This window comes from Dromiciops gliroides, chromosome 4 (genome assembly GCF_019393635.1).
Source record: "Dromiciops gliroides isolate mDroGli1 chromosome 4, mDroGli1.pri, whole genome shotgun sequence".
NCBI classification, from domain to species: Eukaryota; Metazoa; Chordata; class Mammalia; order Microbiotheria; family Microbiotheriidae; genus Dromiciops; species Dromiciops gliroides.
Window position 1 is genome coordinate 464703567 of NC_057864.1, and position 27549 is coordinate 464731115.

Here is a 27549-nt window from a genome sequence, read left to right on the forward strand (position 1 = left end):
GGGTTCCCAGCCTGTCTCTTTGCCTCCCCTGGTAAAGTCGGTGGGGGAGATAAGCCTTGCTCCTCCCTTCCCTGATGGGAATGCTCTAAGGCTAAGAGCCAGATAATGGGTACAAGAATGCTGGGAACCTTCGCAGATGAAGAGGAATCCTATCATGACCTGTTCCTTTCCCTGGTACCAATTAGCGATTGCCTTGAAAACCACAAGACACAGGCCGTCCCACGTCCCAGCCCTCTGTGGGAGTGGGAGGTCCACAAATGTGGCGAGTCTCACATACCATCCGACTTTCTCAGTGTATTGATCAGTTCTACTGATTTCCTCCTTTTTCTTTTTGTCTTTAGAGAAATTAGCTGTTATATAGGCTTGCTTTCTGGGTGGGAACAGACTCCCAGAGGAAATTGTGATGATATAAAAAAAGAGACCAATTAAAAACACCAGAAGAAAAGAGAAATAAAGGCACCAGATGCTAGGCGTGCAGGGCCAGCTGAGGGTTGTCTCCATGCTAGCTCAAAAGGGGAACAATCAGAGGCCCCGGAGCCCCTGCTCCTGCTTCCTTTAGCTGTCACTCTGCTGTTCTCCAGAGTGACAAGCCTTGAGGCCTGCTCATGTGAACAGCAGCTGGGGCAGCCTCCACGTCTTCCCCTTTCTCCACCAGACTGGGGTGTCTATGAGGAACCAGGTCCTTTGGCTTTCATGGGGGTTTGGGGAGGGAGGTGTACATTCTCTCTTGTTCCCCATCCCCACAGGCCTGTGGCAAAGTCTTTCCCACTCAGGTGGGAACTGAACCAAATCTGGAGACTTGAAACACTAATTCCTCTTCCCCGCCCTTCCAGTGAATGACTCGCTGGGTGACTTGAGTGATTCTCTTCACTGGAGCCTGAGCAGTGGTTTCCTTCTTCTTCCCAAAAGAGACAACAGCTCTGGCCCTCTCCCCATCCCAAGAGGTATATGAGCTCACAGACCAGACCTTGGGGGATAGAAACATATGGGCCCCTCTGGCTGTGTGTCTGTCTGTCTGGGTAGTGATGTATGTCTGCTCTCGTGTGCATCTCTGTGTCTGTGTTGTTGGTCCTTTGTTCTTGAAGAGGACCATGGCATGGGAGTGGTGTCATGACTTGCGGTGAATTGGATTTAAGTGAGGGAGGGCTGTGCTGGGTCACCAACCTCACTTCCTCCTCCAGAGCCATCTGGATCCAAGGGCAAGATATATATCAGGATTACTGGAGATGGCCTGGAATGTTTAAGGTTATTGGGATTAAGTGACTTGCCTAGGGTCACACAGGTAGTAAATGTCTGAGGTGAGATTTGAACTCAGGTCCTCCCAACTTCAGGGCCAGTGCTCTATAAACTGCGCCACCTAGCTGCCCCTACTGTGTCTATGCATCTGCGTGTGTCTGTGTATTTGCCATTATCATCATAGGTTTAGAGTTGGAAGGGGGACCCCGGGGGTTACCTAGTGTGATCCCTTCATTTTATGAATGAAGAAGCTTAGATTCAGAGAGGAAACATTTCCCCAAAGTCTCACTTGGAGTAAATGGGATCCAAACTGGAAGAGTGCCCCCACCCAAGGCCATTCAGTCCAGCCTCCTCTTTTTACAGACAAGGAAAGTCTGGGGCCTCAAAAGGGGAAGGGATTTACTTGCACTTGATCATAAATGGCAAAGCTAGAACTTGAACCCAGAGCCTTGGATTCTAAATTCTTTCTTTCCTCTATAGCACAATGCCTTAATGGACAAAGCGCCTTCTTATTCATGGGGTCACAAATATAGATCTTGAAGGGGCTTCTGAGGCCTTTATCTAGTCTTCCCCACCCTGTATCCATCCCTCCCCTTTTACAAATTTGGAAAATGAGGTCTAAAGAGGGCAAGTGACTTACTCGCCGAGGATTACCAAGGTATTAAATGGCTAATCTGTGATTTGAATTCAGATCTTTTGACCCCAAATTCCTCATGTGGAGTATGATAAGAGCTTGATAAATGCTTATTGGTTGGTTGGCTGATAAATCCATTCCGATGTCATGCTGTCCCCAACATGCATTGCAGAAATAAAGCTTCCTGTTATTATTCCTGATCAGAAGAGTAGAGATTCAGGGAATCTTAGGGGTCTCTGGAGGCGAGAAGACCCAAGTTCAAATCTGGCTTCAGCTACTCACTAGCTGTGTGACTCTGAGTAAGTCACTGAACCTCTGGGTACCTCATCTGTAAAATAGGGATCATGATCCCACCTACCTTCAGGGTTGTTGTGAGGATCAAATGAAATAATATTTGTAAAGCACTTAGCAACGTGCCTGGCACATAGTAGGTGCTACATAAGTGTTAGTTAGCTATTGATATTGGAAGAATCAGGAAGACTCATCTGCGTGAGTTCAAATCTGACCACAGACACTTACTAGCTGTGTGACCCTGGACAAGTCACTTTACCCTGTTTGCCTCAGTTTCTTCTTCTGTCAAATGAGCTGGAGAAGGAAATGGCAAACCACTTTGATGTCTCTGCCAAGAAAACCCCAAATTGGGTCACTGAGAGTCACACAAGACTGAAACAACTAAACAGCAACAGCAAATCCAACCCCTTTATTTCACAGATAAGGAAACTGAGAGCTAGGAGGGTCAAATGACTTACCCCCCAAGTTACACAGGTAGTAGACATCTGAGTCAAGATTCAAACCTGGCCAGCTCCTCCAAACTCAGCTTCACTTCCCGCCTACCACACTAACTCCTCCTCTAGGAGGTAAAGTTGGCCTGTTGTTGCTTTATGGTTTTTATAAACATGTCCTTGGGGATTGGGGAGGAACCTGAGTGAGTCATCAGTGGGAGCTGGGGGAAGCTGCAGGGGCTTGGAAGCTGAGCTTGTGCATTCTCAGAGTTGAGAGTCCACTCAGTTCTCCCTGCCCTGCAAAGGAGTTGAGAATTAGAATCATCCCTCAGACAGGAAACAAGAACTTAGTGAAAGTGAAATGGGAGGAGACAGACAGGAAGCCCCTGAATGGCTGTTGGAACATAGGCCAGATGACTCCAGAGCACACTCGCTGTTAGGGAGGGTATGCCCAGGGGTGCGGGGCCTTCAGATTGCCAGGGGCTGGGGAAGCTAGGTGGCACAGTAGATAAAGTACCGAACCTGGATTCAGGAGGACCTGAGTTCAAATCCAGCCTCAGACACTTGATACTTACTAGTTGTGTGACCCTGGGGAAGTCACTTAACCCTCATTGCCCCGCAAAAACAAAACAAAAAAACAAACAAACAAACAACAACAAAAAAGTAATCAGATTGCCAGGAGACAGGGTGATGTCCTACAAGGGGCTGCACTGAGGGCTTGGTGCCCAGGCAGCTGTGTAACAGCAGAGTCAGTCTGGGGCTGGAGGACAGAGAGGTCAAGGGGCCTCAATCTTGGCCCTGCCATCTGTTTGGGCAAGTCATTTCTCATCTATACATCTCAGTCTTTTCTTCTGTAAAAGGCAGATAACCATACTTAGTATTTATTTCCTAACCTGAGGTCCATGAGCTTAAAAACTTTTAAAAAATAATTTTATTTGATAACCAATTGAGTTGGTTTCTTTTGTAATCTTTTGTATTTTATTTTATGCACTTACAAACACTGTTCTGAGCAAGGGTGCCTGGGTCTCATCGAAGGGCCAAAAGGTGGCAGAATTTAGGGCCATGGGGACCCTAAAGTCTCTCCCAGTTTTCACTACATGGGAGCCCACAGTCCCTCCCTACTTGGTGTTTCCTCCAGAGATACCATATTCCTTACACTGGGGACCTTGCCTTTCTGGGTGGTTGTAAACTTAAAGAAACCTGAGTCATTCTTGCCTGTCGTTCGAGGCTTAGAAGCATTCTCTCCCGTTATTGTTTTTTCCTTTGTTTCCAAATAAAAGAACATTTTAAACTCTCCTACCCGAACCTCATCTTGGCTAAACTAAGTGGGGAAAAGACATCATGGGTTAAGACAAACAGAAAGGGAGAAGAATCCAAGAGAACACCAAAGTTACAGATGTGGGAAACACAATGAATGGCGGTACCAGAAAAGAGAAGTCAGAAGGAGGAAGTGATTTAGGAGAAAGATTAAATTGGGGCAGCTAGGTGGTACAGTGGATAGAGCACTGGCCCTGGAGTCAGGAGTACCTGAGTTCGAATCTGACCTCAGACACTTAACACTTACTAGCTGTGTGACCCTGGGCAAGTCACTTAACCCCAATTGCCTCACTAAAAAAAAAAAAAGAAAAAAAAATTAAAGGACAGTAGATTCTGAGCTGGAAGGGACCTCAAAAGAGCCGGGGGAGGGGGGTGGGCGCAGTAAAGAGGAAAAGAGCAAGAGGGGGAGGATGGATGGAAAACAGAGCCCTGAGAGTCTGCAGACCTGGGGTGCAGCCCTGTCACTCACCAGCAGGATGGCTCTGGGCAAGTTTTTGGAACTTCTCTGGACCTCAGTTTCTTCCCCTTGTAAAATGAGGTGGTTGGACTGGATCAGACATTCTTAATTTTTTTTCTTGTATCGTAGACCCCTCTGGAAGTTGGGTAAAGCCCATGGTCCCCTTCTTAGGAAAAAAATATGTTTAAATAATTAAGGAATATGCAAATTTCCTTTAGAAGATTGTGAAAATAAAACCTTTTTTTTTCTAGCCCAGTTCATAGAGCCCCCAGAATCTTTTCAGGGATCTCTTGTAGGGGGAGGGGTCTGCGTATCCCAGATGAAAACCCCCAGCACTAAATAAACCGTAAAGTCGCTCATCTTCTTCTCTGATTTCATGGGACGCTATGAGCCCTTGCCTCCTGGCATTTCCTTCACGGATGCCAAATTCCTTCTCACCTCCTTGCCTTTCCTAGTGCTGCTTCCTCCTTCCTCTAATGGCCCATTCCTCACTCTCTTTCTATCCAAATCCTATTCCTCTGGCTCCAGCTTAAGCACCCACATTTCCCATTTAAGCCTTCCCAGATAACTCCAGCCCACATTGCTTCCCCCATTGCTGAGCCACAGTCAGTGACCGCGTTGTGCACTGCAGCACATAATCATATACATTCTTCTAGGAATCATTAGTTTTTTTTTTTGTTGTTGTTGTTTGTTTGTTTTGGTGAGGCAGTCAGGGTTAAATGACTTGCCCAGGGTCACACAGCTAGTAAGTCAAGTGTCTGAGGCTGGATTTGAACTCAGGTCCTCCTCAATCCAGGACAGTACTCTATCCACTGCGCCGCCTAGCTGCCCCATCATTAGTTCTTTAGTCTCACCTCCTCTTTTTACCAGTTATTGATCGAGAGTAAGATCCAGCTTCCATTTCCAGCCTTAGCTGAGGCCCTTGCTGCTGCCCATAGTCCTTCCCCCCAGCCCTTATCTGTTCCCTGTCTCATTCTCCATGATGCCTCTCCTGAATCTTTCCTTCCTTCTTTTTACAGCCAACCATTGTCTTGCTCCTCCTCAGACAGGTGCATCATCATTCCTTCTCTCTTCCCTCCAGTCACAGGAGAGAGATATCCCATGCCTTCCCACCTCTGCTAGGACTTTGCTCCCTTCTTTACCGTATCCTCAAGCCCTCCTTCTCCACTCTCTCCTTCCTGTCTACTTATATACACGTCCAATCTCTGAAACTTCACGCTCTTCTAGCTATTCTCCTTTTGCTCTCCTTGTCTTGACTTTAAAAAAAAATAATAAACATTTTTATTTATAGTTTTGAGTTCCAATTTTTATCCCTCTTTCCCTCCCTCCCCTACCCCCTCCCTTAGGTGGTGAGCAATCAGATATGGGTTATACATGTGTGATTATGTAAAACATTACCTTATTAGTCATTTCATCTTGTCTTTACTTCTGTTGAATTTTTTGTCTACATCTGAGGCCTCTGTTTGCTTCCTACTTGCTTTCTGAAGATCTTGTCAGTCAGCAATCATTATTATTAAGTGCCTGTTGTGTGGTAGGTATTGTGCTAAGTACAAAGAAAGGCAAAAAAAAAAAAAAGTTCCTGCCCTCAAGGAGCTCATAGTGTAATGGGAAAGACAACATACAAACTCTACAAACAAGTCGTATACAGGATAATGAAGAAGGGGAAGGTGCTAGCATTATTTTTTTTTTTTAGTGAGGCAATTGGGAATTAAGTGACTTGCCCAGGGTCACACAGCTAGTAAGTGTTAAGTGTCTGATGCTGGATTTGAACTCAGGTCCTCCTGAATCCAGGGCCGGTGCTCTATCCAAGGTGCTAGCATTAAAGGCTACTGGGAAAAGCTTCTTGTAAAAGGTGGGATTTTATCTGGAACTTGAAGGAGGCCAGGAGGTGGAGATGAGGAGGGAGAGAGTTCCAGGCCTGAGGGACAGCCGGTGCAAAGGCACCAAGTGAGGAGTGTCTTATACAAAGGTCAGTGAATAGGCCAGTGTCACCTGGGATTTGGGTGTCCCTGGTTGGATGCAGCCTTCTCTCTGCCTTTATACCTCTATAATGCCCTGGTCATATGCTGTGTGTCTTATAGCTAGTTATGTGTCATGGTACCTTCTCTCTCTGCAAAGACTGGGAGCTCTGTGATGGCACCATTTTTGTGAGCTCTTGGTGTTTAGCATCACAGTGCTTTTGTACAGTGTATATGTTTAATAGATGCTGGTTGATCACTGACTATATGCTGTAAGATGCTTCAGAGCAGGCACCCTGGCTCTCACTTACATTCTGTAATCCTGGAGAGAGAGAGAGAGAGAGAGAGAGAGAGAGAGAGAGAGAGAGAGAGAGAGAGAGAGAACTAAAGCTAGGTGGACCTAGAGTCAGGAAGACCTGTGTTCAAATTCTGCTTCCAACATTTACTAGCTACATGACCCTGGGTAAGTCACTTCACCTCTGCTTCAGTTTCTTCATCTATAAAATAGGGATAACAGGGGCAGCTAAGGGGTGCAGTAGATAGAGCCCAGCACTGCAGTCAGGAGGACCTGAATTCAAATCCAGCCTCAGACACTTGACACTTACTACCTGTGTGACCCTGGGCAAGTACTTAACCTTTTTTTGCCTTACAAAAAAAACAAAAAAAAGGAGGTGGGGGTAATAATAGCACCTACCTCCCAGGGTTGTTGTGAAGATCAAGTGAGATAATAATTGTAATGGACTTACCTGGTAAATGTGATATAAATCTTAGCTATTATGAAGTTACTGAGCCTTTCTGGTTCTGTTTCGTCATCTGGAAAATGAGGGGATCAGGCAAAGAATGACCTGTGAGGCCCTTTGAAGCTTTTAAATCCGTGGTCTGGAGAAATAGCTGAGAAGTATCTGAAATCAGATTCAGATTCAGCTCTCCTGGCTCCAGGCTCAGATACGAAATTGGGGAAGGGGAATATGGTCAGCTCGTGCTCTTTACTTCCTAAGAATCCCTTCTTCCTGGAGCTGGGAGTTTGGAGAGAATCGGCAACTGGGTTATTTGTCCATTTAAGTGGAAGTAACTCCTTCCCCTCGGCAGAGCAGGGGAGCTATGGCTTTCACATATAGACAGGTGGGAGAGCAGGAGACTTGGAGCCTGGGACTCTCTGTTCATGAGACTTAGCTGGAGCTAAGAATCCTAGAACGTAATAGCTGCAAGGCACGTCAGGCCATCCCATCGAGACTCTTGCCTAGTGCAGTGAGGATTCGTCTTGGGAGTGATAGGGGGAGGCACTATGAAGAGTTCTGGATTGGAGACAGAGGCCCCAGGATCAGATGCTAGTTCTGCCGCTTGGAGTTGTAGTACTAACTTGAAGTTAGAGGACCGGGATTTGAATCCCCTACTCAGTTGGATTCAGGAAGACCTGAGTTCACGTGCCTCAGACTTTGAAATACCAGGCAGGTTTCTTAACCTCTCTGGGCCTCCTGTTCCTCATCTGAAAAATGAGCCTTCATTCTGTGCTCTTGGTTCTGGTCCATGAATGAATCGTTCCTATAGCATGCCTGATAGATGAGCAGCTTGCTTCTTGCTTTCACCGAAAGGGGAGTGTGTGTCTTCCCACAGCAAGATGGCTCATTCTCTTGTTAGAAAATCCTTTCCTTTTTGTATAGTTCAAAGCTGCATCTGTGTGGGGCAGCTAGGTGGCACGGTGGATAGAGCACCGGCTCTGGAGTCAGGTGGACCTGAGTTCAAATCCAGCCTCAGACACTTAACACTTACTAGCTCTGTGACCCTGGGCAAGTCACTTAACCCCAATTGCCTCACTAAAAAAAAGAGAAAAAAAAAAGAGAAAGCTGCATCTGTGTAACAGTGACCCACCTTTCTCCCAAGCAAGATGGCTCCCATTTCCACATGAGAACCCTTCAGATCTTTGAAGGGACTTATGGTGCCCCTGCCCAAGTCTTCTTTTTTCTGGGTTAAACAGTATGCCTGGGGAAGGAGTACAGGATTTGTAGCTTATAGGATAGGGATCCAAATCCTGGCTCAGCCACTTATGCCTTGGCGTGCTTGGGCCTCAGTTTCCTTATCTGTAAAATGAGTGGAGTGGCCTAGAATTCTTAGATTCTTCATTCATCAAATGACAGAGTTGGACTCTGACCTCTGACCTCTGAGATCCTATCCAGCTCTAAATTGAAAATCCTATTCTGCATCTCCAGTCCCCCCCGACTGTTCCTCATTTGCCATGGTTTCTAGGCCCCTTATCATTGTCGATGTTTTCCAGTGTTCCTTTCCCAAGAAACAGAGCAGCCAGCTTCTCCTCCTGGCTCCTTCCCCACCCTTAGCCCTCCAGGTGGGCCACACTGGCAGGGTGGCCTGTGGAGAGCATCTGTCCTAGGGAAGGCTCCGTCTGAAGCATAAAGCCGATGGTTTGTGGGTGTCAGGAGCTGTACCCACCCGCCTCCCGATGCCCCTGTGTGGTGAGGGATGAAGGGGGGCACTGCTCTTAGGCCATGCCCTGTGCTGGGTGATGACACTTCGTCATTTGCCACTGAGGCCTCTGGGTCTCCGTTCTTGCTGGCAGGGTCTCGGGTCAGACACCCACATACCTGCCTGCTGGAAAGGGAGGATCACGGCAGGGTGAAAAGAAAACATGATAAACCTAAGTGGTCTCAATGTCATGGCAGTGGAAGGAACCTTGGCTCTGGCGTCAGCAGCCCTGAGTTCAAATCCTGTCTCTGATGCTAAATAGCTATGGGATCTTGGGCAAGTCAGTTTGGTTCCCCAAGCCTCAGTTTCCTCAGCTGTAAAAAGGAGGGGTTGGACCAGAGGCCTTCTGGCTTTGAAGCCTGATCCTTTCAGCTGGGCTGCAGCCGTCCTCAGGGGAAGGCCTTGTTTGGTCTCCGTCTCCAGAGAGCCCGACACTCCTCTCTCCATTGCTGGCAAAAGGGAGGCTGGGTTCACAGGGAGGAAGTTCCAGGCTAACTCTCCCATCCGCTAGAGTGGGAGGAGAAGGGGCCTCGTGAAAGACTGGGTGAGGTCCTCCCCAGAGGAAGGTGTGGACCCTGTTTAAAAGAGCAAACAGCCCATTACAGCATGCCTGACAGGGCGCTGCCCCGTGACTGCAGCCTGCAGGCTGGCTTCCAGATGGAGGCCATGGGTGCCCAGGCTTGGCCCCTGTCCCGGGATCCGGCAGGTCCCAGCATGCTGGGATTCTTCGCCATGTGAGCTGAGCATGGCCTGTTGGGGCCTGTGACAGCCCCACCCAAATATAAATCAAGCTGCAGGCCCAATATAGTGGGTACAGTGCCACCACCGGCCCTTGTCTGGGCAGGACCCTGGCAAAGGGTGTCCCCCTCCAGCACCTCCCAGCCCTGTGGGGATAGAGAATAATAATAACTCACACTTAGAGGAAATGCAGCAAGACCTAATAAAGAGAGAGCTGGTTTAAGAGCTCAGAGGCCTGGGTTCAAGTCCTGTCTCTGTGATCCTGGCCAAGTCCCTTAATTAAGCTCTTAATGACTCTAATGCTAAGGAGGTGCTTCTCTGCATTAAGGAAGGAGTTTCCTCAACTGAGACTTTCCTATAGTAATGAAATCACAGGTCCAGTTTTAAAAAAAAAACCATCACGGGGCAGCTAGGTGGAGCAGTAGATAAAGCACCGGCCCTGAATTCAGGAAGACCTGAGTTCAAATGTGACCTCAGACACTTGACACTTAGTAGCTGTGTGACACTTAGTAGTCACTTAACCCCTGTTGCCCCGCCAAAAACAAACAAACAAATACCATCACATTTATGTGCATGCTTTAAGGTTTATGAGAGACAGCGCGGCCTTAGTCTACAGGGTACCAGACTTGGGTTCAAATGCTGCCCAAGACACTTAATAGCTGTATGACTCTGGATAGGTCATGTTCCCAACTATTCTTCAGTCTCCTCATTTCAAAGCTGAGAATTCATTGGCCTCCGGGGTCCTCTCCAGCTTTAGATCTATCATCCTCTGGAGATCTGGGTTCCAATTCTGCTTCTGACACTCCCTCTGTGACCACAAGCAAATTTCTGCCCCTCCCTAGTACTTCCTAGCTGACTGTGTGACCATGGGCTAGTCAGTTCACTTTCCTGAGAATGGAAATCCCCACCTTTGTGATGAAAAGTACTAGCAGATTGTAATATAAGTGTGTGCGTACATTTATGTTGCATTATATTATGTTATATTATATTAAACTATATTATACTATATTTATTATATTATATGTGTGTATATGTGTCTGTCTATCTGACTATCTATCTATGAAGAGAGCTTGGACTTGGAGTCATAAAGCCCTGAGTTCAAGTCAGGCTTCATCCACTTTCTAGCTGTGTGACCCTGGGCAACTCACTTCAGCTCTGCCTGCCTCAGTTTCTTCCTCTGTAAAATGGGTGATAAAAACTAGCATCTGCCTTCCAGGGTTATTGTGAGGCTCAAACAAGACAGTATTTACAAAGCACTTTGCTGCAGATCTTAAAGTGCTACATAAATGCTGGGGGCTGCTGTTGTTGCTGCTGTTGGAGGGGGTTCCCACAGGTCCTTGATGCATTAATGGACTGCAGGTTGATTGTATGTTGTCTGCACAGTGTCCCCATGAGGTAGAGAATGCAAGCACACTTGTCCCCATTTTATGGATGTGGAAACAGGCTCAGAGTTTGAGGCGCCGCGGACCCCTGAAATCCGAGTGTAGGTCTCCTCGCCCCAAGCTCTCCCCACGTTCTTGGCTGCCCCTGTTGGGGTTCCCTCACTCCAGCCCTGTCTTCTTTCCCTTCCTGCTCACAGCCCATGAAGCCCCTAAAGGCCACAGCTACCACCTCCCAGCCTGTGCTCACCATCCAGCAGATCGAGACCATTTTCTACAAGATCCAGGACATCTATGAGATCCACAAGGAATTCTATGACAACCTCTGCCCCAAGGTGCAGCAGTGGGACAGCCAGGTCACCTTGGGCCACCTCTTCCAGAAGCTGGTAAGTGCCTTGGCCTTCCTTTCCCCCCGGGGGAAAGATCCTCTGAGGTCATCTAGTCTAACCCCTTCTGAGGCCCAGAGTGGTTTAAGTGATTTGCTCAGTACCACACAGGGATCACACAGCTAGTATGTGGCAGAGACAGGATTTGAACCCAGGTCTTTCTGACTCCGAGGCTGGCTCTTTGTCCACTATACTGTTGCTTCTCCAAAGACCTCATCAGCTCCTACATGGAGAGTGGGAAGGGGCCTTAGAATCCCTCTCGTCCAATGTCCTCATGAGGAAACAGAAGTTAAGTGACTTAGCCAAGGCATACAGGTTGTGCCAGAGCCAATGGGAGAAGGCACAGGTGTGTTTTCTTCTGCTGCTAAAGAAGGACTTCACTTGCTTCTTCAGCAGAGACACCATGACTGACCTTGACCCTGAGGGTGGTTTAAATGGGGTTGACCTTGACTTTGACCTTGAGGGAGGTAGCACAGACTCTTCAAGGGCTCCCAGTAGGGCATCCTGGGTAAAGATGGCAAGTAGCCGAGGGGCCTGCTCCTCTCACGCTGCCACCCGGGGCTTACGAAATCGGTGGGGACCCCCAAGCGGTCCCCACTGTGTGACCGCCCTGTGCATTTCCTGATCCTGTCCTCAGCCGAATGACCGCCTGAGTAGTCTGTAGACTGTGACCCTCTCTTACTGTTCCAGCTCAGTGACGCTCATTTATCCTAATTCAGTAAAAACAAGCTCAGCTCCAAAACAAGAGTCCCTACCCTGAAGACGCTTGCCTTTTATTGGGAGGAACCGCACATACTTAAAAACTCCATACAGAGTATATGTTGTTGTTCACTTGTGTCTGACTCTTTGTGACCCCATTTGGGGTTTTCTCGGCAAAGATCCTAGAGGGCTCTGCCATTTCCTTCTCCAGCTCATTTGACAGATGAGGAAACTAAGGCAGATAGGGTGAAGTTAGCTTATCCAGGGTGATACAGCGAGTAAGTGTCTGAGGCTGGATTTGAATTCAGGTCTTCCTGATTCCAGGCCCACCTCTCTATTTGCTATGGGAGCCACCTAGCCACCCTACAGAATATATAGGAGGTCCTTTTCAAGTGTCAGGTTTCATTGCTAAAGGCAAGATGAGCCATCTTTTCTGGGGAAGAGAAAGTGTTGAACTTGGAAGTCAGAAAGACCCAGGTCCAGCCTCTGCCCCTAGCCCTGTGATCATGGGTCAGTCACGTAGCTCTCTGAGCCTTAACTTCTTCATCTCCTTAAAGAGGGGCATGGATAAGGTGGCTTCTGGAATCCTTTCTAGCACTAAATTCATGGTCTCATCTCCAGGGAAAAGCATCGGCCATTTGGGGGTTGGGGGAGGAGCTGGGAAATGAGGCTCATCCAGATGTACTGGCTCGAGTGTCTGACCTCCCTCGCTGGAGGGAGGGAGAGGAGGGATGCCGCGTGGGCAGGTGAGAAGAGCTTGCCCAAGTTGACTTTCCTGGGGCACTGGTGCCTCCTGCTGCCCCAGAGGAGCCCGCTGGGTTCATGCGTGGAGGCCAGCGTCACAGTCAGGCCTCAGGAGCGGGTGGCTCTGTCACTGGGGCTCTCTGCATTAGCCCTGGTCAGCTTGGGCCCTGCAAGCTGGAAGGGCAGAAGGAGGGCCAGCCCTGGATCTGCCCCCGAAATGGAAGGAGTCTGCCTTCTGAGGGAGGCATCAGAGATTTGATTATTCATTACCCGGAAAAGGGGAATTAGCATCTCTGCTATTTCCTTTATTAGATCACCGGGTGCTAAGCTGCTGTTTCCAGGCAACTGCCACCCCCGAGATTGCCTAATGACTCTAGCTGGTACCCAGCCTGGAGGGACAGGCAGCCCTGGGGGTATGTGGTTCTTAGGGACTGGAGGATGTTTCTGGAAAAGGCCTTGGAATGGAAAACTTCCTTGTGCCCCCTTCCACCCAAGAACTGTGGTCACTTGTTTCTGATCTGGAAGGGTCTAGTTAAACAGTCCAGTTCCGTCATTTTACACATGGGGAAACTGAGGCTTGGGGTGGTGAAGTAACTGAGGGAACATAGTAAGCATTGAGGCAGGATCATAGATCTGAATCTAGAAGGGACCTCAGAAGCCATCTAGTCCAACCCTCCTATTTTGTAGATGAAGAAACTGAGGCCCAGGAGATGAAGAAGTTTGCCCGGGGTCACATAGGTAGTTGATATAAGAGGTAGGATTTGAAACCAAGGCCTTCTGACTTCAGAATCATTGTTGTTTGTTGTTCAGTCATTTCAGTTGTATTTGACTGTCCATGACCCCGTTGGGGTTTTCTTGAAAGAGATACTGGAAAAAAAAAAAAGGGAGAAAAAGAGATACCAAAGTGGTTTTACCATTTCCTTCTCCAGCTCATTTGACAGATGAGAAGACTGAGGCAAACAGCGTGAAGCGAGAACTATCCCAAGAGAGTTTTCAGCTCAGGCCGAGTCTGTCTATTCCTCTCTGACTGCCACTAAATGAATCACCAATAACTTACTCAGCGCCTTTTCTGGGACAGGTGCTGGGACTGCGAGGAAGCTGAGAACAAGAGGACAAAGGCAGCATGGGACAGGGTGGGGATTTGTACCCAGCTGCCTCCCCGTGACCACAGGCAAGGTCACCTCCATGCTCAGAACCTCCGTTTGTTCATCTGGAAAACTGGGAGAGAACACTTGTACCATAGCACTAGCAAAGCCCTTTGCAAACTTAATGTACTCAAATCAATAAGTCAATCAAAAAAAGGAATGAGCATTTATTAAGCACCTACTATGGGCCAGCTCGGTGGTGGATAGAGTAGATATAGTGCTGGGCCTGGAGTCAGGAAGACTCCTCTTCCTATTCAAAACTGGCCTCAGACACTTCCTATCTGTGTGACCTTGGACAAGTCACTTCACCCTGTTTGCCTTAGTTTCCTCCACTGGCAAGTGAGCTGGAGAAGAAAAAGGCAAACCACTCCAGTATCTCTGCCAAGAAAACCCCAAATGGGGTCACAGAGAGTCAGACACGACTGACTGAACAACAACGATAAGATGGGCCAGGCACTGTGCTGAAGAATGAGGATGCAAATACAAAGAATAGAAAAGTCCCCGTTCATAAGGAGATTGCCTTCTACTGAGGGAAATAACAAGCACATATTTTAGTATCTACAGCGTCACTACAAAGAGAATAAATATAAAAGGGAGCTTGGGTGGAAGCGTGCTAGCAGTCGGGGAGATCACAAAAGACTCCTTGCTGAGGGTGGTGCATCAGCTGTGCCTCCGCGCCCCACCCCCCCATTATTTATTTATTTTTAGCATTCATTTTTTAGAATTTTGCAGCTGATTCTTCAATGGAAGAGGGGCTCAGGAGCCCAGGTGAGGATGAGGGGCCTTCTAGGCATGGGGAATGGCCAGTGCCAAGGCCCAAAGACAAGAGCTGGGGTATTGTACGTGAGGAACAGAAGGAAGCCCGGGGTGGATGGGTGGTAGGGGCAGGAGAGGCCCTAATGTCCAGTGAGGCTGGAAAGATCCAGCTAGTGATTAAAGGCTTTAAGAACCAAAGAGAGGGGCAGCTAGGTGGCACAGTGGTTAAAGCACTGGCCCTGGATTCAGGAGGACCTGAGTTCAAATCTGGCCTCAGATACTTGACACTTACTAGCTGTGTGACTGTGGGCAAGTCACTTAACCCCCATTGCCCCACAAAAAAGAAGGAAGAAGGAGAAGAAGAACCAAAGAGAGGAGGCTCTTTTTTTTTTTTTTTGCAGGGCAATGAGGGTTAAGTGACTTGTTCAGGGTCACACAGCTAGTAAGTATCAAGTGTCTGAGACCAGATTTGAACTCAGGTCCTCCTGAATCCAGGGCCAGTGCTATATCCACTGCACCACCTAGCTTCCCCTGAGGAGACTCTTTTTTAACATAGGCTACTGGAATGCATTGTATAGGAGAGTGACATGATGTGGCCTGAACTTTAAAATACCAAAGTCTTGGGATTTTAAAGGTGTGAGAGGTCTTTGAAGAGGCAGTGGTGTGATGGCAAAGGTGGGGAAGATGAACTGGAGCAGGAGGAGACTTGAGGCAGGGAGGCTGATGCAGTAATCTCAGAGAGAGACAATGCAGTGGTTTCCTCTGAAATCTTATGTATTATATTTTATGCATTTAAAAACCATTACTCTGGGGCAGCTAGATGGCTCAGTGGTGTGATTGCTGGGCCCAGAGTCAGAAAGACCTGAGTTCAAATGTAGCCTCAGACACTTACTAGCTTTATGACCCTGGGCAAGTCACCTTACCCTGTTTGCCTCAGTTTCCTCATCTATCAAATGAGCTGGAGAAGGAAATGTCAAACCATTGCAGTATCTTTCCCAAGAAAATCCCAAATGGGGTCATAAAGAGTCGGACACAACTGAAAATGACTAAACACACAACTGTATCTTAGAAAGGGTCCATAGCTTCACCAGACTATCACAGGGCTCCAGGGCACAAGGCAAAGAATGCCTGTCCTATTCCATTGAGGGGAAGGAGCAGGAGGGGGACCTGGGTATTTGGGTGCCTCTTGGCCGTGTTCTTGCTCCCAACATCCTTTGATCCTTTCATGACTCCTGGAAATAATGAAAGTGCCGGCTTTGGCTCTATCAGATCTTCTGAAGCTTAGGAAGGTCTGCCCGCCTGAGTTGGCCTTGGTCCTGTTCCCCTTGCGTAACAGGAAGCCAGAGCTCCCCCACACCCCAGCCTCACCCCTCCTTGGCTGTGCTAGCATAAAACCCCATAGGCCCAAGGTCCTGGGGGCACTTCCCAGGCTTCAGCCCTTCTCTCTAACTGCCTCCCTCCCATCATTCCTGTTTGGAATCAATCATTCAACAAGCATTTACTTATTAAGCACTTAGTAAGTGCTAAACATTAGGGGTGCAACAAAAAAGCAAAACCAATCTTTGCCCTCAGGGAGCTTACAATCTAATGGGGGTGACAAGGGGCAGCGGGCTTCCGGATGCCTGGGACCTAGAGGGGTCAGAAGGCTCTCCACCATTTACCACCTGTGCGATCCTAGACAAATCCCTTAACCTCCCTGGGGCTCAGGGTCCTCCTCTGGAAAATGAAGGGAAGGTTGGACTCAGTGGTCTCTGAGGTCTTTCCAGCTCTAAACCTGGGGTACTTCCCTCCCGCTGCCCCCAATACGGTCTCCATTCGGTTTTGGAGATATCAGAGGCCTGTTACTAAGGGCTTACTGGGAGAGGTGTTGTGTAGTTGTGGAAAGAACCAGCCTTGGAACCAGGAAGGGAAGCCCATGGGGTCCAGTCCAACCTCTCATACATAGAAGGCAAGTTATTTACCCCTCGGGGACCCAGACAACTCCCTACAACTACAAGTTATAGAGGAGGTGTCACCCTGCATCAGTAGAATGACCTTCCTCATCTGGGAGTTCCCCATACAAATGGAATCACAGGTACAATCTCTAGACTTAGACTCACTATGTGCTGTGGATACAAAGTGAAACTGTCTTCCTTCAAGGAGAAAAAAAAAGGAGAAAAAAAAAAAAGACCCCCAATTAACAAATCTATTTTCTTTTCCGAGGTACTGGGGAGGAAAGGGGGAGGAGAAAACCCTTGTAACATTTAGGCACATTGCTGCATTGGCCTAGTCCATAAAACCAGGAGCTTCTTTGGAATGGGGTGAGCAGGGTACCCCATGGCCCCTGTTCTTCTAGGCTTTCTGCCCCTGCCGCGGGATTCCTCTCCACCTCTGGGCTCCAGGCCTTTGTTTGCCAGGCTCTGATGGCTAACACATTATCTGCTATGTTCCTGTGCCTGTGTGGAGGGAGTGGTACAGGGACTCTCAGCCAAGAGTGGAGGGATGGAGCTCCCAGGTGGAAATCGGGCCTGCAAAGCTACCTGAGCAGGGCTTGTGATGCACAGTGCAGAGCAGTTTGGAGCCTGAGAGCGGGGCTGGGAGGACCCTAGATTGGCAGGGGGCTGCCACACACACTCAAACTCTCACACACACACACCCTTACATGCTCTCACACACACGCATACTCTCTCTCTCTCTTTCTCTCTCTCTCTCTCTCTCTCTCTCTCTCTCTCTCTCTCTCTCTCTCACACACACACACACACACACACACACACACACATACATACATCCCCTCCTCCCCACCTTGCTTTCTCCCAGGGCTAATTCTAAGCCCTGACATCACTGTGAAGCAGAGGGATTTCAAACCCAAAAAGACCTTTGATGATGCTTTTTTAAAAAGAAGGTAAAAAAGGCGAATGCCGTGCTGGCTTAAATTTCTCAGCATGTGTGAGATGGTACTGCCCTGCCCTCGGTGCCCCCTTGTTAACCCTTATGGGTTGAGCTGGTTTCCATGGAAACTGCCAAACCTCATTCAGAGGGCCACTGTTCAGCCTCCATCCCTTCTACACTCCAGCCCTGCCCCCACCCCTTTAGAGCTGCTCTGGAGTATCTTGACTCTTGCCAGCTCTCCAGGTGTTCTGAATAATCATTCATTCATTCTCTCCATCCCCCTCTTCTTCTGCCCCCCCCCCCCACAGGCCAGTCAGCTAGGCGTGTACAAAGCCTTTGTGGATAACTACAAGATCGCTCTGGAGACTGCTGAGAAATGCAGCCAGTCCAACAACCAGTTCCAGAAGATCTCTGAGGTGAGCAGCTTCTCTCCTGCTTGGGGGACACCCTTCGGCCAAGACTGAAAATACATTTTGGGAGCTGTCCTGAGAGCCAGCCCACATCGGGCTATTTCCTCCCTGATTACCAGACAGAGAAGCAGCTTCTCAGATTGGCTGATGCTTAAACTACCAATCCCTCTCTTACACCTGGCATGTTCTCTTGCTTGCTTCTTAATTTGGGATTGTCAGTTTTCTTGATTTCCTGCCCCCCCCATTTTACTTTTTTTTTTTTTTTTTGGTTGAGATCAGGGAGCAGGAAGAGCAAGGAAAATTAGAAAGCACATGCCACTGACTCATTGCGTGACCTTGGGCAAGTCACTCCCCATCTCTGGATCCTGGCTCCCTTCTCTGAACAAAGATGGGGTGGAATTAGATGGCTCCCAAGATCTTTTCTAGCACTCCATCAGTGTTCCTATGACTCAGTGACCTCTCAGGTCCCTTCTAGCTCTAACATCTGGGGTTCAAAATGGAAGAAGACGTTGCTCCTTGAACCTAGGGAACCGTGAGAATCTACATGGTGGATTTGAGGTTAGAAAGACCTAGCTTCAAATCTTGCCTCCGATACTCATTAACTGTGTGGCTATGGGCATGTCTCATAATCTCCCTGAGCCTCAGTTCCCTCATCTGTAAAACAGTGGGTTGGACTAGATGGCCCTTCCAGCTCTCAGCTTATGATCCCACGACTAGATGAACTAGACGATCCTTCTCAGCTCTTGATTTCTAGAATTCTGCGAAATCTCCTTCCAAGTAGGAGAGGACAGGAACTCCTTGAGTCCAGAACCCTGGTTGAGCTAGGGGATAGTCACCCAAGATCTGGACATGGAATCAGAATTCACCTGGTTAGTGGTTCATTCAGGGTCACATGGGTAGGATTTGGTAGAGCTGGGTTTCCCCTGCCTCTGCACTGTGCTATTAGCCCAGGTCTGGATTGACAAAGGGGAACCTAGGGTGGAATTGGAAAGCATTGATTAAACACTTATTTTGGACCAAGCACAGAAATAGAAAATAGGAGCAGTCCCTGCTCTCAGGAAGTTTACGCTCTCATTCAGGGAGACAACACGTAGAGCAGGGGCAAGCAGCAGGGCAGATGGCAAGGTCCAGGTGAGAAAGGGGAGATCATGGTGCATGAGGCTGAGAGAGGAGCCATTGGGGAAGGGAAATAGGGGTCATTCCTGTAGAGCCAGAAAAGACTTTAGAGGCCGTGTAGTCCACCCCCCCTTATAGCACAGTTGAGGAAAGTGAGGCTCAGGAAAGTGACTTGCCAAAAGTCCCGTAGATAGTGTCAGAGATGGTATTTGGACCCAAGGTCTCTGACTCCAGTGCTCTTTATCTAGTCTATCATCTTATTTAGTAACCCAGCCCCAGGAGGGCTGTTTTGTGTTGTGAGAGATCTTCAGGGATCCTCCCTGATCTGTTAACATTTCACTTTTATAGCCCAGCAGCCCTAAGCTGCCCCAGTGACCTCCAGATCACGTGGGCTGGTCCTGCTCTTGTAGGATTTTTTCACTGCATGGAAGATCAGAATTTGTCCCTTCATTCTCCATTACCTTTGTTTAAGAAAAGTTGGTGAGAGATTAACTGCTCACTCTCCCAGGGAACGTCTCATCTTTTGTTAGCACTTTACAGGCCCCTTTACTCATTTTTATATGTGAGGAAACTGAGGCACAGATAGATCAAATGCCTTTCCCAAGGTCACGGGACTAGTAGGTGGCTGAGTGTTTGTCAGAACCCCTGGGTTCTTGATTCCAAATGGCAACATTGTGGACTTTGGGGCAGGAATCAAGGCTCAAATTCCACCTCTGACTCTTAAGTAGATGTGAGACCCTGGACAAGTCACCTAGCCTCAGAAGCCCCAGTTCCCTTAGGTTGGGATCAACCTTGCTGGCCTCCAAGTCTGTGATTCCATGCTTTCTAGCTTTTCCTGGGTAACTTGAGGGAACCACTCACCCTGGCCCCCAGCCTTAGTTTCTTCTTCTCTGAAAGGAGGGGATGGGACTTGGAGGGCCTTTGAGCTCCTTTTCATCTGGATAGCTTTGCTCCTATGTTTTGGGGCCCCAGGCTTCCTTCCTTGGGGAGACTGGGCCTCTCACTAATGCCCAGTGGCTTTGGCTACCAGTGCGAGTGGCTGCCCTGCACGCCCACACATTCCCAAGGCCAGAGCCCAGGCCTGAGGGCTGCCTGCCAGGTGTAGCCATGTGGTGACAGTCCCTGCTCTCTGACTCATTGGTGCTTTCTGCTCTGCTCTGCCACTTAATTACTGTAATTAGGCTCTTCTCCTGGGCTGTCAGAGTGATTTCATACTTCCAGGCTGAGGCTGCTGGGAATGATCATTCCCCAGAGACTCTGAGAGAACAGAGCTGGGCTCTAGCCCCAGGGGACACAGTCTTACTGCCTGCTTTTCTAGAGAAGCCCCATTTCTAGTCTTTTGCTTCAAGGTTTTTCTCTCTAGAAACAGCTTGGAGCTAGAAGAGGAAACCCGGAATTCCTGTAGTCCTGGTCAGTTTCTCCCCCTTTCCCCTCCCCTCCTTCGGGGAGCTGTGTCAGGAGCTGGCCTGACCCTCGCTGATCCTTTATTGTGTCCTGTAGGGTAGCTCTGTCCCTCGGGGCCTCTTCCACCCTCTGGTAGGATGCTGATGGAAGCACGCAGCAGCACCTCGATGCCCTGCCCCTTTGTCCTTTCCCTCTCCACCTGTCCCTCTCCTCCTCAGCCCAGATTGGAGGCCTTCATCCACTTTCTAGCCAAGGATCACCTTTCAGCTCTAATTTCAGACAACACTGTACTTTTCAGTCCCATTCTCCTTGGGAGCACAAGTTGGGGCAGGATCTGCAGAGAGCACTACTCCATGGCAGCCACAAAGGCTGACAAAGGGGATTTAGATCAGATAGGCAGTCCCCCGCAATCTCCTTCCAGCAGGGAACACCAACAGTTCAGGTTGCATGGCATCTGCAAGGTGAGAGCTGGTCACGGCCTCCCACCCTCCCCTCAGTCTCCCTGCCAGTGCCCAGGCTGTTGATTGTGGAGACGTGGGGCAGGGATGGTTCATGCCCTTCTTGCTAGGGACAGTTAGTAGCAGGCGTGTCCATAGCCGCTCAGCCCTCCTCTGAGGACTCACTTGTAGTAGGACAGGCAAGCCATTTGCCCAGTTACCACCATCATCAATTGATCGGACAATCGATAAGTATGTTTCTGTAGCACTCTCGAGTGCGGTTGGAGAGCTGAACTTGGCACTGCAGGACCCGAGTTTGAATCCTGGCTCTGTGGGACCTTGGACAAATCCCTCGGCCTCCCCAGGCCTCTGTTTCCTATTCTGCAAAAATAAAAGTGTTGCTGTAGATGATTTGTAAAATCCCTTCCAGTTCTAAATCTATGATCCTAGCGTTTCTAGAGTGCTCTCCTTGCAACAAAGCCTGTGAGGTAAGCAAGAAAAGCGTTCCTCATTTTACACAGGGGAAAACTATGATGTTACGGGGCATGTGGGATAAGATGGGATCCTTGATATAACCCTGGAGGCAAGCTAAGAGCACGCTTCCTCTTAGGGTCACTTGCCTGCGATCACCTGGTTAGTACAAGGCTGAGGCAGTATTTGACCCCACGTCTCCAACCTCCTGGTCCATCATCCTCGATAACAAACTCCCTCCCAAAGCACGTGTAGTGTCCTGGCGGCCGTGCATCTGTGTGCTGTGGAACCTCACCCTCCCTTACCTCAGGGACTGAAGTCAGAGGGCAGGTCCCCTTAACCCTCCTGGGCCTCCCTCAGGGTCCTCCTCAGAAAAATGAAGGGTTTAGATTAGATCGCCTCCAAGAACCCTTCCAGCTCTGAGTCCATGCTCCTCTGACATCTTGAACGAGACCCCCGGCCTCTCGGGCCTCAGTTTCCTCTTCTTTTTTTGTTTTTGTTTTGCAGGGCAATGAGGGTTAAGTGACTTGACCAAGGTCACACAGCTACTAAGTGTCAAGTGTCTGAGGCCAGATTTGAACTCAGGTCCTCCTGAATCTAGGGCCAGTGCTTTATCCACTGCGCCACCTAGCTGCCCCCTCAGTTTCCTCTTATGTGAAAAGAGAGGCTTGCTAGAGAAAGGGTATCTGTGGTTCTTTCCAGGTCTAAAGCTGTGATCTTTTCTTTTTCTTGGCCCCTGGGGGGAGAAAAGGAGAAGCAGGTATTTCATTGGAACAAAAGAAGTTTGGGGGGTGGCTAGGTGGTGCAGTGGATCAAGTACCGGCCCTGGATTCAGGAGTACCTGAGTTCAAATCCGGCCTCAGACACTTGACACTTACTAGCTGTGTGACCCTGGGCAAGTCACTTAACCCCCATTGCCCTGCAAAAAAAAAAAAAGTTTGTTCTAAGGGTGGACTTTGGGTTCAAAGTGTGGTAGAAATGGAAAAGGTGCATGTAGTCCTTCCTCTCCTTGGAGTCTCTCCCTAAGAAAGGCCTCCCAAGGATCTTGGGGGATGGGGGGAGGTGATTAGGGTTAGTCTCCATCATGAGTCAGTGATAGATTTGCCACTTTGCCAAGGTCTGGGGTTTCCCCAATTCCCCACCTGTGTCCTGGTTTCCAACATGAGTTTTTGGTTGCTTGGACTCTGGGAATGAAGAGACAGAGTCTTTTATAAAAGGCACATCACCCTGTTCAGACCATTGTTTTCCCTTGCCCCTCTGCTCCCCTCCCCCGTGCTTCCAAAAGAATTCTTCAGTACCTCCAGGGTCCGTGATTTCTTCCATCCTGGCAGTCCCTCCACTGATGTGGAACTCTGCCTCCCTGCACGTAGAAGGTGGCCCAAACAAGTCTTCTGATTGGCCTTCCCCTGGGCCCAGCTCCCTCCTAACTCAGGGAGGTGGCCTCAGGGAAGAGAGTGACTCTGGAGTCACCTGTCAGGGTACCTAGCCCACCTCTGAAGCTCATCACCTGTATTACCTTGGCAAATCAGTTCTCCTCCCTTCCCCTTAATTTCCTTTTCTGTAAAGTACGTCCATAAGGCCCTGCTAGATGGTACAGTGGATAGAGCACCAGCCCTGGAGTCAGGAGGACCTGAGTTCAAATCCAGCCTCAGACATTTACTAGCCGTGTGACCCTGGGCCAGTCACTTTACCCCAACTGCCCCCCCCAAATAAATAAAATAAAGGGGAAGCTAGGTGTCACAGTAGATAAAGCACTGGCCCTGGATTCAGGAGGACCTGAGTTCAAATCCGGCCTCAGACACTTGACACTTACTAGCTGTGTGACCCTGGGCAAGTCACTTAACCCTCATTGCCACACACAAAAAGTCAAATAAAATAAAATAAGGGTGTTGGACTTGATTCCAGTCAGTCTCTGAAGTGCCTTCCAGCTCCAGATCTTATGAACTTGCCCACTCTATGCCTCAGTTTCTTTATCTGTAAAACAAGAGGATTGAACCAGATGGTCTCTGAGGTCCCTTCCAGACCCAAATATTTCCAGCTTGCTCCAGCCAGAGCTTCCGCCTTCAAGGACCCAGGCTCCCACCTCCATGCCGCAATCTAAATTGAAGATCAGAGATCTCCACTGGAAGGAATCTCAGGAGCCATCTGGTCGGTCCATTATACAGATGAGAAAGTGAAGCTCCAAGGGGAACAGTAGGCAGGATCGTGAGCTGGGAGGGACCCTGGAAGCCACTGAGGCCAGACCTCTGCCCTGCCTTGTCTTACAGAGGAGGAAGAGCCTTATTTAGGACTCAAGGGGGCCTCTGGGGCTGTCTGGTCCAACCTCTTCATTTTACAGATGAAGAAACTGAAGTTCAAGGAGAAGTGACTTTGCCCAAGGTCACGGGGGTGGTGGGATCTGAACCAGGACTCTTTCCTCTGTGCCTAGCTGTGTCAACTAGTGGAGGCTTTAAAAGGGGAGAAAAAAGCAGCGGTTTAAAAAATTTTTCACCAGAACCATTAAAAAAATGGCCCTGGGTTGCCGGCAAGGGGAGTGTGTAGCAGTTCCTTACCGTGCGGGGAAGTGAGGTCTGGGGGCACGGGGAAGGTGGGCAGCAGGAGCCAGGAGGGGGCATTCATCAGCCAGTCTTCTCTTTGCATCGACAGGAGCTCAAAGTCAAAGCCCCCAAGGACTCCAAGGACAGCCACACATCTATCACCATGGAAGGTATTTGGAGGGGAAGGGGGAGTGGTTCAGCTCTCTTTGTCTGACTCTCCGGGCCTGAGCACGTGTGTGTGTGTGTGTGTGTGTGTGTGTGTGTGTGTGTGTGTGTGTGTGTGTGTGTGAGAATGTTGGGTGTGTACACACACACTCACTCTTGTGAGAATCTAGCCACGTGTGGCCCCAGGCTGCCAGCCAAGTGCAAGCGTGCTCTTCCTCATTAGAATGTCAGTGATGTCCCTCATTCCCTCGGTCTCCCTCCTCCCCCTCCCCAGTCTTCCACTTCATTTTCATCTCCCCTCCCCCTTCTCCACTGGCTCCACGAGCCTCCCTAGCTCTCACTCACTTGTTCAGCGGCGGCAGCAGCAGAGGCAGTAGCAGTCAGGTTCTGGATGCTGCGTGGCCGTGGCCGCTGCTGTGGCCGGCTGGCAGACGAGGTGACTGGGTGGCTCACCTGCTGATGGAAGCTGGGGAGCAGGGAGAGATGGCTGTTGGGGCGCCCTGCAGAAAAGGCTGCCATGGAAATTCTCTTGATCATCAGACTGTGCTGTAACTGCACCTATGGTAACTCATGGCTTGCCTCCCTTGGAGTACTTGTTGTGCCGCTAGCTGGCTGGCCGGGGTGGGCTCCGTAGATGGGGTGGTGATGGAGGGCTGGCATCAGGGAATGGCTAGGGACCTGTTCTCTCCCCCTTTGCACCTGCTTCTGCCCCACAGGCAGGGAGCCACGGGAGGTGGGAGCCGGGGGAGGCAGGAGCTGCTGGCGGATCTCGGATCTCGTAAACTGAGATGCTGTGCTCCCACTCTCCCCAGGGGCCAGAGGGAAGGTGATGGCTGTGAATGGAAGGTTGGGGGCAACTTCCAGAAGCAGCTGGCAGGGACCGAAAGTGAAAAGTGTGATTCGGGCCCTGGGACTGGTGACCAGCAGCGGGCCAGAGAGAGTCAAGTGCGATAGTCAGTGCCAGAGTCATGGGGGAGCCACGGCCGGCACTCCCAGCCTGGAAGGGGGGTGTGCCACAGTCATCGGGAAGGGGAAGTTGGGAGTTTCTTTGTTTCCCGGGAGAAGAGAAGAAGGCTGAGCTGCCAGTGTATTGTGTGCACAAGGAACCCACATGGTGTCTAGGGCTTGCTTCTCTCTCTTTGGGATGACAGCATTGGGAGAGCACGGATTGCAATAGGGAGGATAGGGGAGAATGGGAACACCTCAGAGAACCCCCTTCCTGGCTCCAGGGGACCCCCAGGCAGACCTGAGAGAAGCTTGAGGTCTTGTCACTTTGTGTGAAAAGTCGGTCAGGGTACAGGAGAGGGTGGGGAGGCTGTTGGGAGCATGCATGGCCATGTTGGGGGTTCAGGGCACAGTGGAGGGCCCCTCACCTAGAGAAGCCAGATGCTAGCTCATGGGGTAGAGAACGACTGCTAGAGAGGGCGGCTGAGGAACTTGGCTGGGTGGTGGGGGGGTGTGCTTGGCATGCTCGCCTCTGGCAGCTGGTATGCCGTGCTCTCTGAAGCAAGAAGAGCCTTGGGCATGGTCTAAGCTGTCCTCCCAGGGGCAAGAGCTGGGCAGAGCAGGCTTGGGACTTCTCTTCCTTTCTGTGCATGTCCCCGTAACATCTGTGTGTGTGTTGGGGCCAACAGAGAAGGCCAAAGACTCGGGGGTCAATAAGATCTTACATCAAGGGTTGGAAGGGACTTCAGAGGCCAGCAAGGCAAATGCCCTCATTTTACAAATTAGGAAACTGAGGCACAGAGCAGTCAAACCATTTGCCCAGGGACATAGGTGTAGGATCTGAACCTAGATCTTTGTGACCCAGGGCCCTCTCCTCTAAACCATGCTTCCTCTCCATTTTGTTCCTTCATGCCTTCCATTTCTCCAGTGCCCCTTTTTAGATAGCTTGTTCCCATAAGTCCCTAGGAACTTAAAATTTTGTTGTACTAGGGGCTGAGGCAGGAGGAGAGAGAGAGAGAGAGAGAGAAGAAAGAAGAAAGGGAGGGGGAAAGAGAAAGAGAAGGAGAGAGAGAGGAGAAGAAAGAGGGAAGGGGAAAGAGAAAGAGGAAAGAAAGAAGAGGAGGGAAGAGAAAAAGAGAAAGAAGGAGAGGGAGAGAGGAGAGGTAGACAGATAGACACTATGAATATTTGCTGGAGCAAATGGTAGGTTTTCTGTCTTTTCTCCTGTGAGCCTTTTCAGGAACCCCAGGGTGCCGATCTCCACAATCCCCTGGGTATTTACTCTTTTTAAAAAATTATCTTTTGGTGGGGGGCAGGGCATTGAGGGTTAAGTGACTTACCCAAGGTCATACAACTAGTAAGTGTCAATTGTCTGAGGCCTGATTTGAACTCAGGTCCTCCTGAATACAGAGCCAGTGCATTACCCACTGCACCACCTAGCTGCCCTAGGATATTTACTCTCAGGACAAGAGGTCTCCAGTTCAGGCTGTCCTGAGTGGAGGTAGTCAGTCTCAGTAGGGAGCCAGACTCACACTCCTCCCCTCCAGCCAGCTGAGAGAAGGATGTGGGCTCTCCATAGTAGTTAAGAGGAAAGAGCAGTCACTCATTGTGTCCAGACTCAGAGGAACCAAGTTCAAATCCCGCCTCCTGTGGAAAGAGCCCTGCATTGGGAGTCCAAAGAGCCAGGTTCAGATCCAAGCTCTGCCACTTCCCTGAACAGCCTGGGGTGAACAGCTTCACCTCCTGGACTTCAGTGCCCAGAATGAGGGGGATGGACTGATGACCTCTGAGGTCATTTCCAAATCGAAATCTTAGGAAATCTCTAGGAAGCCTTTTTGTCCCGTCTTCCCTAATTCTAACAGGGTCAGGGCAAGAAACTTCCTTGGCCTAGGGTTGGTTGATTTAAAAGTGCTTTGGGCCGGGGGCAGTTAGGTGACACAGTGGATAAAGCACTGGCCCTGGATTCAGGAGGACCTGAGTTCAAATCCGGCCTCAGACACTTGACACTTACTAGCTATATGACCCTGGGCAAGTCACTTAACCCTCATTGCCCTGCCCCACCCCCAAAAAGTGCTTTGGGTCCAGAAACCCAAAGGGGATACTTGGTTTGGCCCAGAGGTCAGGCACTCTTGGGCCTGTCCCCCAGCCGTGGCTGAGTCTACAGATGGAGCCCTGACTTTTTATTCCCCTAATTCTGTTCCTTCCCACTGAGAAGGGGCAAACATTGTGGACTAGAACAAGGACTGGAGTTTCCCTTTCATTTCAAAATTGGAGACAGGGAATAACCAGGAATTGGGGATGAGATTCTCTCCCAACTCAGGTGCCATGATGCTAGGGGGCCTCCCTCCCTAATTCCCCCAGTCTGAATCCCCTTCTCTCTGACCTCACAGGAGACTTTGTATTGTAACTCTCCACTGTCTCCTTATGGAATAGTCTCTATTGGGATCTTAGTTCTTTACTTAACTGTAGTCAGTCAATCAACAAGTCAGCAATTAAGTGCCTACTGTGTGCTGAACACTATGTTGGGCACTGGCGATGCAAAGACAA

At 49.5% G+C, this 27549-nt stretch overlaps 1 protein-coding gene across 5 annotated transcripts in view; it reads left to right on the plus strand.

The window, feature by feature from the left end:
- ABR (ABR activator of RhoGEF and GTPase) overlaps positions 1-27549 on the plus strand; it is a 298848-nt gene that overhangs the window by 176920 nt on the left and 94379 nt on the right. For 4 of the 5 annotated variants that reach the window (XM_044000089.1, XM_044000092.1, XM_044000090.1 and 1 more), the window contains 3 exons: positions 11120-11305; positions 17826-17933; positions 24002-24062. In XM_044000089.1, coding sequence (XP_043856024.1) covers positions 11120-11305; positions 17826-17933; positions 24002-24062 — 355 coding nt within the window. Of the gene's footprint in view, positions 1-11119; positions 11306-17825; positions 17934-24001; positions 24063-24485; positions 24621-27549 lie in introns of those variants that run through there. The other variant, XM_044000093.1, reaches the window with a different exon arrangement.